Consider the following 16,555-nt stretch of genomic DNA (forward strand, 5'->3'; position numbering starts at 1 on the left):
AATCCCCATGCACATAAGTCTGAAAAATGAGAGTTATTTGTCTTGGGACTAAACTGCTCCTAAGCTCCTGCTAGCAAGCTGCAAGGTAAACATTCCTTAATAAGCAATAGGCAAAAAATAGTCTTTCCTCCCTCGATGTGAAATGTAGACAGATTCCTCCCATAAAACTTTCCCTCCACCACTTCAAGATAAAGAAACACAAGCAAAAATAATGTATAAGAACTTCATATATTATCTGGAAAGGGTCTCCATGCTAATTTAAAAAGACCATAAAGTGCTAGAGCTCTTGATGTAAGCTGGTGATGAGAGTTTAAGAAGGGAAAAAACCTTCAAAGACACTTCTACAAAGGATAGAAATGAGCTATTAGGCTGCAAGATTTGTGAAGGATTTGAACTCAGACTGGAACATTGCTTTTTGTTGATTGATCTCCATGTCAATATACTCTTCTTGAATTTGTCATACATCTTACACACATGAAAATGTATAAAATGCATTAAGGTGTAACAGGATGTTCAATCTTTGATGTGCTTGTTTCATATGGGAGAAGTGTGGTAGGGCTCTGGAAGACAACTGATAGTGCTTTTGGGTGAAATCTTTTTCCCTCAAAAAAAAAAAAAAAGGGGGGGGGGGAGCAAAAACAAACTACAAACAATTTCCTATAGTCCCAGAATGTCTCTCAACTCTACTTTTATGGATTCCCTTGAAAAATTATACAGAAGAAATTAATTTGAGTGTCGCTAAAGATCATCTTTAGTTTACTGAGAGCATAGAGGGATTCGGTTTTTTTAAGATATAGCTGTGCATGTTCAGACTGCGGAGTAGTTTGAGTGGGAGCATAACAGCACCTTTGAAATATCTCCAAAGCTTCCATGTTTGTCACCAGTCTTTGGTCAAGTGGTTGTTTTAATGTGCTATCATCCATCTCAGAGACAGTTATCATAAATTATTCCTTGAGGATGCAGTGAGGCAAGCTGTACGTAGCCATGAGGAACCATCTTATGAAGATGTTTTGTGAGCTGTAAAACTTGACTTTCAGACTAATGGTCTAAAACCAGAATTTGAATTGTGTTTTGCAGGCAGTTGGGACTTCGCTTTTAAACGCCATGTCCAGTTGTGCCTTTCTATGAATCTAAAGGAAGTGTTACGTCAAATGATGTAGAAATCAGACTGTAATTCTTGTTTCACTTTTGTGTTCTTCTACAGATAGTAACTTCATCCTTGCAAATGCTCAGGTGGCTAAGGGATTCCCTATTGTTTACTGCTCAGATGGCTTCTGTGAGCTTGCTGGATTTGCACGAACTGAAGTCATGCAGAAGAGCTGCAGCTGTAAATTTTTACTTGGTGCTGAAACAAATGAGCAGATGATTGTTCAAATTGAGAAATCACTGGAGGAAAAGGTAGAGTTCAAAGGAGAAATCATGTTCTATAAGAAGAATGGTAAGTTTTTCTTTCCTGTTTTGTTAGTCCCAAAGAATGAAACTTAGCATTAATGCATATGATATATAGTATGCATTTTTATGTAATGATTTTTTATGTCTATAATCAGTCCTACAAGAACAGATTTGAATAAAGACAGTTCACATTGAGACTACGTTTATATCAATATTACTGATTATATGTAAGTATATGACAAGTCACAAAGATGCATAGAACAAATTTAGGATCCTAAACTGCATGATGAGACACCGTGTTATCTGCACTCAGTGTGACATGGCATTTTCTACTTTTTCACGTATTGCAGTTCTTACCCTTAACTGCTGAAACTTAAATTAAAAAATTAATACTCACCATATGGTAGACCATGACTCTGTACAATTTTCAGTCCCATCAACAAAATGCTCAGCCACTATATTTCAATGCAATAATAATGATTTTCAAGAAGTGGGTAAGTACTTTAAGTAAAATTTATATTTAAGTATGCATCGTCACATTAAAAAAACATTTCTGGGCATTAAGCAACTCCATCGACTTCAGTAAATTTCAGGTTGCACCATCAAAGCTTTCACTCCTGTGGTAGGGCATTTATAAGGACAGTTTCATAGTCAAGATGAATGAGCCATGGAAGCAAGCACCCCACCATGCACACTTACCAGCTTGTTTCATTTATATCAGGTTCTTTAGTGCACCTGTGCTGTAAGCATTTACGCTGCCATTGTTCATGTGATCTTCAAACAGGTGACACTAAGTGTGAGATACTGACAGGACTGCAGCCGCCTTAGTGATATAGGAGCCTTCACATGTGTTTAATGATCCATGGGTTCAATGGATCCATGGCTGCTTGCCGAGTATCACCTTTTGTTTTATTATAAGGCTAGAATTTCTAGGCATACGTTTAGACCATGTGTCGTCTTCATAGATTCTACTCACGTCTTTACTAATGAAACATTTTCCCCTCAAATATTACTACTATTATATTAGATATTTTTAAAAGCTATTTTCTAAAAGTAACTTTTTTTTTTTTACAAGAAGATAGTCGGTGATTTAGAATCTTAGAAGACAGCTTCGCTTTCCGTAACATATCAAAAAGAGAAACGTTGCTTAGATGGCTTGTATTTATGTCTGCTGTTTTTCACAGTGTTAAGTTTTGAAGTTATTCTGAAGATGCTGCTAAATGCTTCCTTCTCTTGTCTTTTTGGGGAGGCTTGGAGGTGGTGTTTAACGTTGGGTTTTTTGCATTTAGAAGAGACTCCTATAGTTCCTTGAACTTATGTTTTATGAAGGTTATTCAAAGAAAGTAGTTTCAAATTTGTAGATCATGTCTTGAGTATAAGGAAGAATTATTTTAATCTGGAAGGATAGGAGCTGCTTTTCTCAAGTATTGTACAGTGATGAGTGGGCATGGTGAGACCAGATTTCAATGTATGTAAAAGAAAGAAGTAAAGCTAACACATTCATTTCACTGTCTTGGTCCTAAATGATAAATTGTGATTCCTTTGCACTATGAAAGGGTGTTTCAAACCTATAATAGAAACGATTAATGCAGGCAGAAAGAGATTGCAGGTCAATTTGCTTAACAGTAAAGTAACTGAACCACAGATAAATAGATTAAGAGAAATTGATTAGGATAAAAGATTTCCCACAATCTATCCTACTTGCATCCCTGTGTACAGTTTGACGGGAAGCCATTCCAAGACATTTTCTGAGTATGAATAAATTTGCCAGGATGCCTATTATATTTTCCATTCTCATGTATTTCTGTACCACTGGGAAACAGAAATGAATAGGTATAAAAATAACATGAGACTGTTCTTGAATAAAAGCAAAATTTATCTTAAAAGTAATTTTGTTTTTTCAACAGAGCTGCAAATTGCAGACACCAAATTTGGTAAATGACCCATTTTAACTAAATGTTTCAAGTCTGGAGTTGTGTTGGGTTTTTCACAGAAGAAAAATTGAACTTCTGAAGCTGTTAGTCTTATTCAACATTGGCAGAAAAAAAAAAAAAGAAAAAAAAAAGTCTTTGCTATAGAAAAATGTTTAAAAAATATTTGAAGAAAGAAGAACTTTGGCAATAATCACCCCAAAATGACTGTATGGATACCTTCAGGCTTACCCGATACAGAAAATAATTGTCAGTTAGGCTAGTATAGTCTATATATGGTGTAGTATAGTTAGGTATAGTCAGGCCCGGTATAATGCCAGGAACGGAGGTCAGTGGGAGACAAGTAACGAGCAATGCCTAGTTGTCACAGGGTTGCACTTCAGTGTCCCAGTAGGACTTCAGGGTGTCAGACTAAAACTGCGTATCTGGCTTTAGTCCGCTATTCAGAGGTACAGCCTTGCTCTGTAGGCCTAGCTATAAGACCAAATGTACACTTCAGGGATAAATCCAGGGATAGAAGTTGAGCTTCAGGGATAATTCTGAGCTCACAGAATAGACTGACACCCCTCAGCATCCTTCTTAAAAGCTTAATAATGAGCACAACGTTATGATAAGAAATGACTGTGAGGGAAACGGTTATATGAATGCAGTAACTTATTCTTGCTTTCTTATCATACAATCACAGGATCATAGAATGGTTTGGGTTGGAAGAAAACAATCCTCCTGGAATGACTAGAAGTGTATAGGACTTTTATTCATGTGTGGGTTTTTGTAATGGATCCTTAGAATAGGATAAACAGGCTATACCTTCTCATCCAGGATGTTTTCTGCTGTGTTAGCACAGAGCAGTATTAGAACTGTGGCAGCAGTAACAGCAGCTTGAGAGAAGTCTTTTGAAAATAGCACTCAAAATACACTTTTCGTGATATTTTCAGTATTTATTTTGGTTCCTTATCCAGTTCTAACTTTTCGTTTATCAGAGCTATATTGGTTTTTTGAAGACAGAAAAGCAAACTATTAAAAGACAAGGAATTTTATGATTGTTGCCTTCTTCAGAAAGTTTTAAAATTCTATAGCTTAGGAGCTGATTTCTTAAATGATTTTTTTTCCTCTTACTCTTTCTACACTTCCTTCAAAACATCTGCAATGAATTAAGTTGTCAATTATGATAATGGAAATGCAAAGTAACCTTTTTGAATTCAAGTGAGTTGTGAGAAATGAACTCAATCCCTGGATCTCTTTTTCAGAGTAATCTAAAAGCAGAAGGACACTATGCTACAGAACTACATTTAGACAAACCCTTCTTTTTCTCCCTGCTGGACCACTGCAAAAATTTATCAATAGCAAGTACATGTAGTTAATGAGCTCCTAATAATCCCCCAAGATGAAGTACAATTAAGCTGCAATGTGGATTTTTCCCTTACTGTTACAGTCTAAGATGATGCTACAATAAACCCTATAATCATTGACTTAGTCCAGTCTAAACTGTCCATCTGCTGCCGCTGAGAAGGTCACACCTTGATTCACTGATGACCTCATCAGATCAATTTCCGATGTTTCAAAAATCAGTTTGTAGTGTTTCAAAAGAGATTTGTTCTTACGCACACCCTCTGAAGACCTGCACTGGTTCTACAACCTTCCTTCACTGAAAGGAAATTGACCTCTTTCTGTGTCCGTGTAGCTTGTGTGAAACACTACGTAATCAGCCACAGCCAGTTCAGATTTACGGATGTTTGAGAGGAGTCACTGTGGTGCCTGTATTACCTGTGCACCCCAACAACAGGGCTGTTTGGGCAGATTTTTGTGGGCAATTAAAAATCCCTGCTGTAAGAGGACTGGAGCGAGTGGATGCTGCTGGGACCACCATCACAAGTTGCCTTAGGACCTGGCTGCATGCAGAGTTGCTTCATCTGTGATAGGCCACTTGGACTCAAGGGACACTTTGCACTTTGTCATCTTCCACAAGTAAAATGAATTAAACACTTTCTGAGGTATGTCTTAGGCATGTGCCTTGTAGTTCTTGGCCCCTAAAGATTTGGTAAGTAAATGATAAAGTCAGGAAGGCACAATATAGTTATTTTGCTTTTTTTTTTTTTTTTTGGTGTGTTTTTTGTTTTAAGAGTTGGTATGATTAAAGCAAGGTATTTTGGGGCTTTTCTCATCAGTGTAGGAGAATATGTGTTTTAATAACTCTGTATGATTATCTGGAAGGTCAGGACCAAGGTATTATTTCAGGTGAGTGGAACATGAGTAGAGTAAGGGTGAAAGTCAGAGCCTCTTACTGACTTACTAGATACCATCAGGTAAGAGGCCATTTGAAGTCTAGGTGTAGCAGTGTTCTCGCACGAGCAGCAATGACAGCCAGAGGCAAATGAAATAAGCCTCAAGCTATGAGACATCATCTATATAGCCTCTGCCATGGCTGCAGCTGAATAATGCGGCTACAGAATAACAAAGGCTCCATTACATTATTTGCAGTTAATGCATGACTTGTGTTAAGGAAACGAAGAAAGCTTTTTTTAGATGATGAATTTAATCTTATTTAAAATTATAGAAGATTTAATTAATTATAAATAAATTTAAGGAAAATTAATTTCCTTTAAAATGAAAGAAAATCAGGTTTTCTTAAAGCTTTTCTTCCCTACAAAAAGTATTTTGCTCATTGCAGGAATGGTATCCCTTTTTTCCAACAAGAAGTTTTAAAACCTGCTTTTAATGGTTGTCTGAAAACATCTTGTAGCATTTTGAAACAGGGGAGTTGTATGGTACATTTTTAATATGAACTTTGTTTTAAAAATCTCCTGAAACCCACCATGTCTTTGGGAAATGTTAAGCCCAGCAGTTAGAGAAGAGGCATTTCTTAGAATTTTCTAACTGGAGGGGGGAGGGAAATTTCCATACAGGGACATCAATTTTCTAGTGACGTCTAGTTGCTAATGTAGAGGAAGTCCCTTGACAAGTTGCTTAGCAGGATAGTTCGCAGCAACATGACTTCAATTCTGGTCTGCCTTAAAAATGTGGCCTAAAAATAAGAAAGCTAAAAAGCTTTTGTGGTTGTTTTGCTCACATTATCTAAATTACAGAACAAAATACAGAAGGGAAATAAAAAGAACAAGCAACACTAAAAAATTAATCTGGTGGTTATACATAATTGCAATTACATGAGCCATAAGCAATAATTGGTATCTTTATAAAAACATCCTCTTTTTTCTTTTTTTTTTTTTCCCCTTTTTCCTTTTTTCTTCCCCCCCTTCCACATAGCTCAGTAAACTTTAGGAATTTTCAGTGATCTTGGGAAAGCCTTTCTCTTAAAAAGCAGTATAGTTTGGGACATAGAGAGAAGGCATGTCCTTATTTTCCTCTGTTTCACAGAAGACAGAATTTTGGTCTCCTTTTCTCCCCGAACACTTCATTTGATTGAACGATGGCCTCTGGTGAAAGATAATGTATAGTCTTGAAGTGTGTAGGTGTTTTAGAGACGGTCCCAGCTTCTGCAGCAGAAGAGGAAGATGTGCCAGAGAGCTCTGGCTTAAACTCTGCAGAGCCTCAGGTAAAGCAGTCAGCAAAACCCTACAAGGAGACAAAACCGTTCAATTAGAAGGAAAAAAAAAAAAAAAAAAAAAGTAAAATCCCATGTGCAATGTGATCTGATATATCCTAGATCTTTTGCTGCAATTTAATGACACCTCAACAAGATTGCTGCTTACTGACTGACAGCGCTGATACTTCGTTCTGATGGCACTCACGGTGACATTGGCTAATAGTTTCTTTCAATAGCAAAATGATTTATTAAAAACATAATTCACTGGGAAAAGATTTGTTCTCCTAGAAGCACGCTGATAAGTAAATAAATCTGTATGAGAGTTTCCTGCTGTTTATTGCATTGTTGCAAAGTGATGGGCCCTTCATCGCTTACAGATGCTGACAGATTAGTGTTTCCATACAGGCATGCTAGGCTTCCAGCTGCACTTAGTATGAATGGCTGGTAGTAATGCTTGTATGCACTTTTTTAAAAAAAGATATATTTCATTATGCTGCTTTCTATACATCTGTTTTTTAGGAGAAGACGTAGGTGGGGATGTTTGTACTACATCAGACCAGTCACGCTTCAAATTTTCTCACAATTTTATAGCCACACTGAGGCTGCTGATAGGCTACATTTTATTTTTATGAGTTTTTAAATCAAACTTGAGCCAAATAACTTCTGTCCCCGTGCTTCATCATGAGGTAGGCTGTTCTTTTGTTAAAGAAACATCAAAGCACCATTTCTCCTGATGACTACATGCATCTCTTCTGCTGACATTTTCTTGTTTTGTTCCTGATCCCCAAATTCACATGAAGGATCATAGTGCAGACTATTTGCCACCTCCTGTGCTGAAAATTGCAATGAGTCCTTGCATTAGCTCCATAGTTTTTTGAGAGAGTGTCAGGAAGCTCATGTTAAAACTGTCTATTGAACCCTCTCACTGATTTGACTGGGGAGTTGCAAAAGCAGTCTGATTTTATAGAGCAATTAAGTAATTAAACGGTTAAAACCTACTTCTTTCCAACTGGTGGGGTAACTATAATTCTTTTCACTGAGCAGGCTCAGAGTCTGTTTACAGCATGTGCTCACATGGATTCGAGTGGTGAACTGGGAAGATTAATCTTCTCTACAGCGTTATGTAATTCCTCAGTGTGTGTTTCAAAACCCTTCTGTACAAAACCCATAAAACTGGCAGGACAGAGGTATCAATCCAGGTCCATGACCTGACCCTTTCTCAGGTCCCAGCGTTAGCCCCTGCCTTCCAGAAAGGTGCCAGTGGGCAGCATGCCAACAGCAGGTTAAAGCTCTAGAATCGTGGGCTCAACAGAAAATCTTCGAACTTGCTTAAAACCTGCTGATTAGTACTAACAGATAAAACTAAAATAATAGACAGAGACTATACTGGCACTGATTAAGCAAAATAATTTCTCTGACCGAAGCTTGTGGAAAAAGCAGTGAAAAATAAATGATCCGTTTCTAAAATGGAGCTTTGTGATGTAAGTGGACAACTAACCGGCGGAATTCCCTCTTTCCCTGTGGAATGTCTGCTGAAAGCTATATGAATAACCATGAGACTGTGACCAGCACTTCTCCCAGGGCTGGGAGACCTCCCATTCTGCAGACCCCTGACCTCCTGTTTCTGGGGTCTGCTGCTGTTAGACACTCCAGAATGAGGGTCACAAAAATATCTTGCAAGAAGATATTTTTGTTTATGTTGTTATCACTTGTTTCTTGAAACTGAAAAATTGGAAAGTTGTCTTTATAAGTGTAGTGGTCTGTGTTGGTCTTGCTCTGTTTTTGCTTACAAGAAGTTTTGTGTCATCTTTAAAGCTTCTTTTGAAGAGAATATAAGCTTAAAAGCACGGTAATGTCATTTGAAAACGTGGTTGTGTTTAGATGAATGTGGACTAAAACTCTTCCTGATGTCAAAATACCAGACACAGTTTCAAAAAGATTAAGTAGCTTATAGGGAGAAAGAGAGAAATGAAAAAACTCGTTTATAAATACATGGGGGTTTCATATATATGTGTGTATACATGTAAATATATATGCACAGATACATGTATATGAAAGATCACCCTGGCCTTAGAAAATGTCTTGGCTTTTTTTTAAAAAAAGTACAACCCTCAGTAGACTGAGAAATCATATTTAATGCAATGATTACATCTACATGTTGGATTAGAAGCTCTGAAAACCCAAAAGGAATAAGGACCATAGGTTGTAAACAGTGTTTTAGCAATAGATTTCAAAAATACAGTAATCAAGGGAAACAATTTTTTGCTCATTTTAGGATTGCTCAACTCAAAGCAATGAAAAAAACAGAATTCAACTGAAGACAGTAAAGACTAGACTGCTCAGGAAGGGTTGAGCCTGACTATTTCTGAAACAGTCCGTACAAAGCTATTGAAGAAAAAGTATTTTGGTTTGGGTTTTGTTGGTTATGTTTTATGTTGGGTTTCTTTCCCACTTTAACTATAGATATTGGATATTTATTTATATAATAGACTGTCTCAATTAGTACTCTCCCAGGATTTAGCTGACAAATGCTGAATGCCTTGTAATATTATGATGAGTAATGATCATTGGAGGTGGAGGAAAGGGAGGTTGCAGACTGATAATATTTATGAATCCGCCCTGAAGCTTTTTGCGTTTAAACATAATGCATTTCATTGACTTAACTGAGTTTTTAGATAATCCTGTGTATTTTTCTAATTGTTATAAATGTAACCTGGTAAATGTATTACATCAGGGAAGCATTTATCTCCTTAAACGCAGTTTTCTTTTCTAATCTGGATGGAGATAGGAAAAGGAAATTAGAGCAGACAAAAAATAAGTAGTACACATAAGGATAATGTACGTCACATGGCTTTAACAGGCATTGCTTAGCTTCTCTGCTTTTGCTCAATGAAAACTCAAATGCAAGTAGAGGATTCTGAAACGAGTTTCATTAAGTAGGAAAGAGTGGAGTTATAAAAGGAGAGACAGGAAAGCTGAGTAAAAAAAGCTGAAATGTAGATGAGCAGGAGCTCATAAACTAATGAACTCATAAACTAATTTACATAAAATGTGCACTGCAGACTGTACTAGCTGTTGCATTAAAAATATGTGAAGAGCACGAAGTTGGAAAAGTCAGGCACTCAAACTTGGAGCTGCCATGACAGAGGTAGTCTGTGCACATAGTAATAAATGGAGACTTTGAGGTGGTGAGTTAAGCCTTTCTGCTTAACACTGGCAGTTTGCAGGAGAGGCAAGGATCGGAGACTGCTGTGCTGAGAAGTGTCTTCTCTTAGAACATCATTTCCATCTCTCCATCATGGCAGTGATGGCAGAAAAAGTTAGACGTGCTGGGGAACGTGACATGTGAGTCACTGAGTTACCTGGCAGTAGCAGGACCACAGTGTAGTTTGAAACTGGGCACAGAAAAGAAGAGTGGACACATGGAGGAGGAGTTTACACATTCTCTGGCGAGATGTGATAGATCTGAATAATTTCACACGGTACTCTATAGCCTGTACAGAAGCATGCAGAGATATTTTTAACGGAGGTTTCTAAATCAGCTCCACAGGATTAATACCTACTTATTTATACTGAAATACAATTTTTACTTTGTTACTAAGGTATCTTAAGTATCACCTTTCCTCTACCACACTCTTGGGATACACTGTATTCTGGTTTAAGGTATTTTGGAATGGATTTGCATTGACTGTTAAAGCTTGTAGGGAGAGTTACTTGAGGATACAAGTATGATCTGCTTGCCATACAGAACCTGGGGAAACAAGTCCTTGAGCCTTCTTTACTACTCCTACGCAAGTGTTAGCACAACCATCAGTGACCACATAAGTCATCTACCTGATAGTCCATATGTGTTCTGTTAGTTTTTCTTGCAATATTGTCAGACCAAAGACTGTCACTAGGGTATCACACACAGGCTGTCATCTACAGCTGCAGTAGTGGAGGAAAAAGAAAATAGATTTTGTTAATTTATACATGCCACTTCTGCAGAAATGATGGAGAAGAATAAGGTGCTTATTTACTTAAAGCAACGTAGCCTTGCATTGGCTGTGTTAATTGGTCATTGTCAAAGCTGTGATATTTGCAAGAAAGTACTCAATTTATAGCTGTACTTTTTCTTTCAGCCCCATTCTCTTTCTCTTCACTTGTATTTTTTTTAAACCATTGCTTTTTTTTTTTTTTTTGCACCTTGCTCTCCTCAACAAAAAGTTGATATCTTGTCAAAACCACAGAACATTCAAAATGAAATGTTATCAGTGACACTGGGAATCTTTGAATAAGCTAATGAAAGAGAGTTTGGTTTCCCCAGAAAAAGTCTTTGGCATCCTGGTCTGTCAGTCTGGGAGTCCACACTTTCTGTGATGGAAAAGTGGAAATGACCGAGCTAAAACATCTCTGGCATTATCCTGTACCCAGCAGTAGGTTTATTCTGTTAACAATTAGTGACTCTGTCAATGAGACTGTGTTGTTGCTGAGGATTTAGCATCAACTTTGTTGACGAATTATTACAGATATCTGTATTAAAATATTTTTATCTTTGTCTTCTACATAACAAATGGCCAGAAATAGGGTGGTGTGTTTTAATTTTTTTTTTTTAAGGCTTGATTTGCATCTACTTAAAAGAACATTTAGTTTACTAAGTCAAGTACTGAAACAAAGAAATGTGCCAGACTTATGATGCCCTGTGCGGCCTAATTCTGCCCTCTTCTGCTTATATATCCTGATAATTATTCCTTGTGGAGTGATTGCCTTGTGCCAAAAGCTTATGTGTCTGATATGCAAAACATTTAAACTTTCTTTTTTTCTTCAGGTACCTATGAAACATTACATTTGGTTAGTCTGATACGTTATGTGCAGATGCAGAGCTTCACGAAAGAGGTCTGCATCTTAATCCCTCCTCCTCTCACCACAGAGAGGTGGAAATAAACCACAGGAATTTGTTCATTTATTATCTTCTGCCATTGAGTGATGGAAGGGGCAACACAAGCCAGCTCAATGTCTGTCTGGAGAGTGATGTGGCAAGCAAAGTCCTGAGGAAGTGAAGGTCTGGAAGTGGATATAACCACTGATGGTTGACACGTAGCCAAAAAAAAGGAAGCCTTAAGCTTTTGAGCCCAGGCCGTAAGGGGCAAAAAGAAAACATAGCTTTGCATCTATATTACCGCTTCTAAGAAATTTTTTAATAGGAATAAGTGTGGTTAACAAGGCACTTACTGCAGAAATGCTCAATTAAAATTTTTGATGAGATGGATTTAATTATTTTGTTAAAGAATTATATAAGCTAGTTGTCAATAATCCCATTTCATTTCTATATTATTATACCTCTTCAATAACCATATATCCACCAAAGATTTCCATCCTGAGTATTTCATTGGGCTTTGTCTAGGGTGGGCATGACTGAAGATTGAGTGTTTCTGTATGATGAACACACATAGCTCACCAAAAGGGCTAACGGTCTGAGTCTGTTCCTTGGTTTAAGCAGGCTTTGCTTTCTAGTGAAAGCAATGCTTGGCTCTGAAGGCTATTGGCATTCTAATGGCAGGGTTTTGTATAAAATCTTCCTTTTAAATTTCTTGGTCTGTTGACCTTTGTTTTGATTTCAGTATGAGGACAGATTTCCAGCTGTTGGAGCGAGGAAAGGTAGAAAGGGTGCTTGAGAGAGTGACCATAAAGCACTCTCTTTATGTATGTATAAAAGGTGGACTATAGCCAAATTGCTTTGTGATAAGATTATGCTTCATTTGGTCTCTTTTTTTCCTTCCCTGTGATGTGCTTATATAAGCCTTGAGGATATTAAAATATATTTTGAAACTCCAGTTCATAATGCAAGGGAAAGATTAGACTCTTTCTCCAAGAATGGTGGCTTGAAGCAATAAAGAGTCTGTACATAAATAAACCTCCAGAAGAAATTTCTGTGATAGAGGACTCTTGACAATACAGAAGACCTTTGTATGCACCATCTGAAGCAGGGAAGGAATTTCTGTCTCACAGATGAGTGCACTCAAAAGAACTGTAACAAAGCAGAGCACTACTTTTTTTTTTTGATGAGTAGAAAGTTCTTTTGGCTTACAGAATTATATGATGCTGGCTTTCAGTAAAAGCTATGTAACAGATTGTGTTGGATCAGTATATTTTTCTAAGAATGCTCCTCAGTAGTGAAAGATTGCATGCTTCTGTTCTTGACAAAGTGCAACCACATATTGACCTAGTACTGACTTAAAATGAATCATCTCCTCTAGTCCTGAAGAATACTTCATATTTATTTGCTCCTTTCAGAGTAAAGGCAGAAAAACAAAAAAACCAACACCAACAAGTTCAGCTTAGGACTTCTGAAGGTTTAGTGTATAAGTAATGCCGAGACTGGCAGCTGCACCATGCACAGCACTAGCCTGGAGCTCTTCAGGAGAGAAGTAGCCTATTGCATGTTTTGGATATGTGTTTCTTTAGTGGTGCATACCATTTTTTACGCATCTTTGCTTTGCTTAGTCACAATATTTTCAGACATATTTATAGAGGAGGAGGAGGAGGGTAGATAATGAGAGAAAATATGATTGAAGGGAAACAGGAAATGATGTTAAATATTGACAGGGTGGAATGTTTTCAGTGACCAGTTCACCTGCAAACAATTCAAATGCACTCTGATTATACAAAAGAGTAAATGCATTAAAACATGAAAAATTAGAAGGATTTGTCTCTATTTCTATCGATGAACCATGTTACCATAACTTCCTTAAACCTACAAACTTATCATTTCAGATAACATTACCAGGTGTGCTTTTTAGCATAACATAACTTAGGTTTGTTTGAACACTGCTGATGTCCACAATTTTCTTCCAGGAGCAGCTTTAATGATGTGCGTGCATGTGCGCGTGTGTGTAAGACAAGCAAAGAATAAGATACACTCCTACTTCTGGAGGAGATTAAAACAGCTGTTTAAAAGATCATTGCAGCTATTGGTGTTTAGTAGAAGGAATTGAGTGACTTTTCGTCCAGCTGAAACTACTGCTAGAATGCAGACAGGCAGAACGTAATTTTACAAGTAAGAATTTGGCCAGTTTAAGAGTTATAACAATAATTTGTAGAGATCTGTGATTCTATATTTAAGCAGGAAAGTAAAATTGCTTAATGCTTCCTCTCTTTGAATGCATCACTTCAGATTGATAGGGTGGTGGCCATCTAGAACACTTCTGACAGTAACACCACCAAGCAGTTTTTCCCAGAAGTTTTGATAAAAATGTCAAATCTTTACAGAAAATTATTTAAGAATGGAGAATTAAAATGGAAGAAGAAGAAGAAGAAATATCTTGCTTCTGACACCAGTCCTACCTTCTTTTAACAGGACTTCTTGGCTTGCTCTGCCTTCAACCTCAAAATGAGTAACTTTAAACCCAACATAAAGCCAGTCTGCTTCTTCCCATGATTTTTCTCTCCTCCAGCCTTCTGTCCTCCTGTTCCCGGTTATCCCTGCCCCTTCTTTAAATTCCTCAAGTGGAAGAGTTACCTGATGACTGAACTAGTAATGCTACTCTCAGAGCTGCCTGTCTGCCTCTTGGAAAGTTTGACCAGGACAGAGAGAACCAGAAGAATTTCCTTTGAAGCATACTTTTATACCTTCAGCTGTGGTGGTCCTTCAAAAGGGAAGCTGTTGTTTCATCCCCAATGCTTACCTACGGCCTTCAACAGGCAGTCAGGGAAAATCCAGTTGAAAAATTAATTTAGAAAGCTGAATTGTGATCTTAGTGTGTCCAGTTCATTTTCAAAACTGCAGAGTTCAGAAGACAGCAAATAGAGAGGGACGTGGCTAACCTGCTTGCTCTTTCTAAGGACACCTCTAAAGCTCAGCTGATCATTTGGCAGTAGCCAGTTGTGGTGGCAGTGGACCAGGGAACTATTCCTATTTCTTTTTCTGAATGAAAGTAGACTTCTGTTTGTAAATGAATGTGAAAAATAGTATGTTGGGAAACAACATGATTGTGGAAGTGTGAAGAGGTACCCAGAAAAGAAATTTAAACCTAAAAAAGTAATTCTGTAGCAGTACAAATATATCTTTTAAATAATATTAGTAGGCTGATGGTGGGTGGAGGGAGGTAGTGTTGATACCCGAAAACTGAGAAAGACAAAAGCCTGGCACTGGGCTGAATTACCCCAGAATGGATGGAGCTGGGATCTAGGATGTTTGCTAAGATCTCTGTTATACTTCTGGTGCCTTACCAGCATCTAGACATTCATTGTTTTCTGTTCTAAGTAACAGCAGATTTATGAATGATGCTGTCAGAACTGAACAACATACCTTGCAATGAGGTCACATGACACAATCAGTGACTGCAGTAACAATTTATTTTAAGCTGTATAATTCTGTGGCAGATGTGGGCAGAGAAAGATTGACATGCATTAAAAATATTGCCAAACTCAGCATTGTCTTAGCGAGGCGAACGTTATAGACTGTAAAGAAGACAGCTGATATTCATTTTACAGATTACATGTGGTATTATATATCTCACCATCTGTAAGATGCAAGGAGTTAATTCTATTTCTAATCTAAGTCTGATGTCTGATTAGTTTAAATATCTTTGAATTAGTGGAATGATGCTTTGAGTATCAGGTCTTCTGTCAAGAGGTTTTAATGAGTATCAAGTCAGACTATTAAGGTAGAATGATTCAATAGTAAACATGGAAGCTTCAGATGTCAAGTTAACAAAGTGAAAGCTATTCCAGTAAAATAAGCAACATCAGTTGAGAGTTCAAAGGAAAGCATGGTTTCAGAGGAGTAAGCAGCTTCATTAAACTCTATTAATGATCCCTGTAGATAAATTCTGCATTTAAATTAATGTCTTGCTTCTAGAGAAAGCAGTATTACTGAGCTTGAACCAGTGATGCAAAGAGATTTACATGAGCTGAACATCTGTGATTCCCTGACTACTGATCTCCTAAATAAGATATTTTTTTTAGAATTACATTAGTTGTAGATTTAGTAGTTCACTTCCCCCCCCCCCCCCCTCTGTAAAAGACAGCTGTTTGAATTAAATTCATTCTTTATCCTTACAGGGTCTTCATTCTGGTGCCTACTGGATATTGTCCCTATAAAGAATGAAAAAGGAGATGTAGTACTCTTTCTGGCCTCTTTCAAAGATATAACAGACACAAAAGTGAAGATTGCTGCAGAAGACAAAAAGGAAGGTTTGTGTGAATTGCAACACTATTGATAAGAACCAACATTGATAACTTTTTGGGAGTCACACTTTCGTGAACACTCTCTCATGTAACCTTTTCAGTATATAGACCTCCTAGCTTTCCAAAGAAGAAATTAACATATGACATGGAAGGACAAATAATCTATCGAAGTTCTTATTTGTAATTTTTTAAATTTACATATTGCTCCACATTCTGTAAAAACAGAATCCAGGAGACAGAATAATTTGTCCTCAAAATTAAATTTGTTTTAATGTGCCATGATTTAATTTATGTACTTTCTGGATTTTCAGAGGTACATTTTGGAAAAGTTAGACCTTTTCAAACATCCCTTCTGTGAATCTGATTTCAGCATGGCTGAGAAATGAATGAATGCATTTTTTTCATGATTTTCCATGAGCAGAACATACAACTTTAGAAATCATTTTGCGTATTGAGAAGCATGACTATTCTTATGTCATCTAATTGTCATTACATATGAATATTACAATATGAAATTATAAGA

The 16,555-nt window shown here is 37.2% G+C and overlaps 1 protein-coding gene across 3 annotated transcripts in view; it reads left to right on the plus strand.

Moving 5' to 3' along the window:
* The window catches only part of KCNH8 (potassium voltage-gated channel subfamily H member 8), a 195,918-nt gene that overhangs the window by 62,464 nt on the left and 116,899 nt on the right, over window positions 1-16,555 (plus strand). For all 3 annotated transcript variants that reach the window (XM_055806728.1, XM_005234661.3, XM_055806729.1), the window contains exons 2-3: window positions 1,205-1,438; window positions 15,907-16,038. In XM_055806728.1, coding sequence (XP_055662703.1) covers window positions 1,205-1,438; window positions 15,907-16,038 — 366 coding nt within the window. The remainder of the gene's footprint in view (window positions 1-1,204; window positions 1,439-15,906; window positions 16,039-16,555) is intronic.

This window comes from Falco peregrinus, chromosome 5, assembly GCF_023634155.1.
Source record: "Falco peregrinus isolate bFalPer1 chromosome 5, bFalPer1.pri, whole genome shotgun sequence".
In the NCBI taxonomy this organism is placed as follows: domain Eukaryota; kingdom Metazoa; phylum Chordata; class Aves; order Falconiformes; family Falconidae; genus Falco; species Falco peregrinus.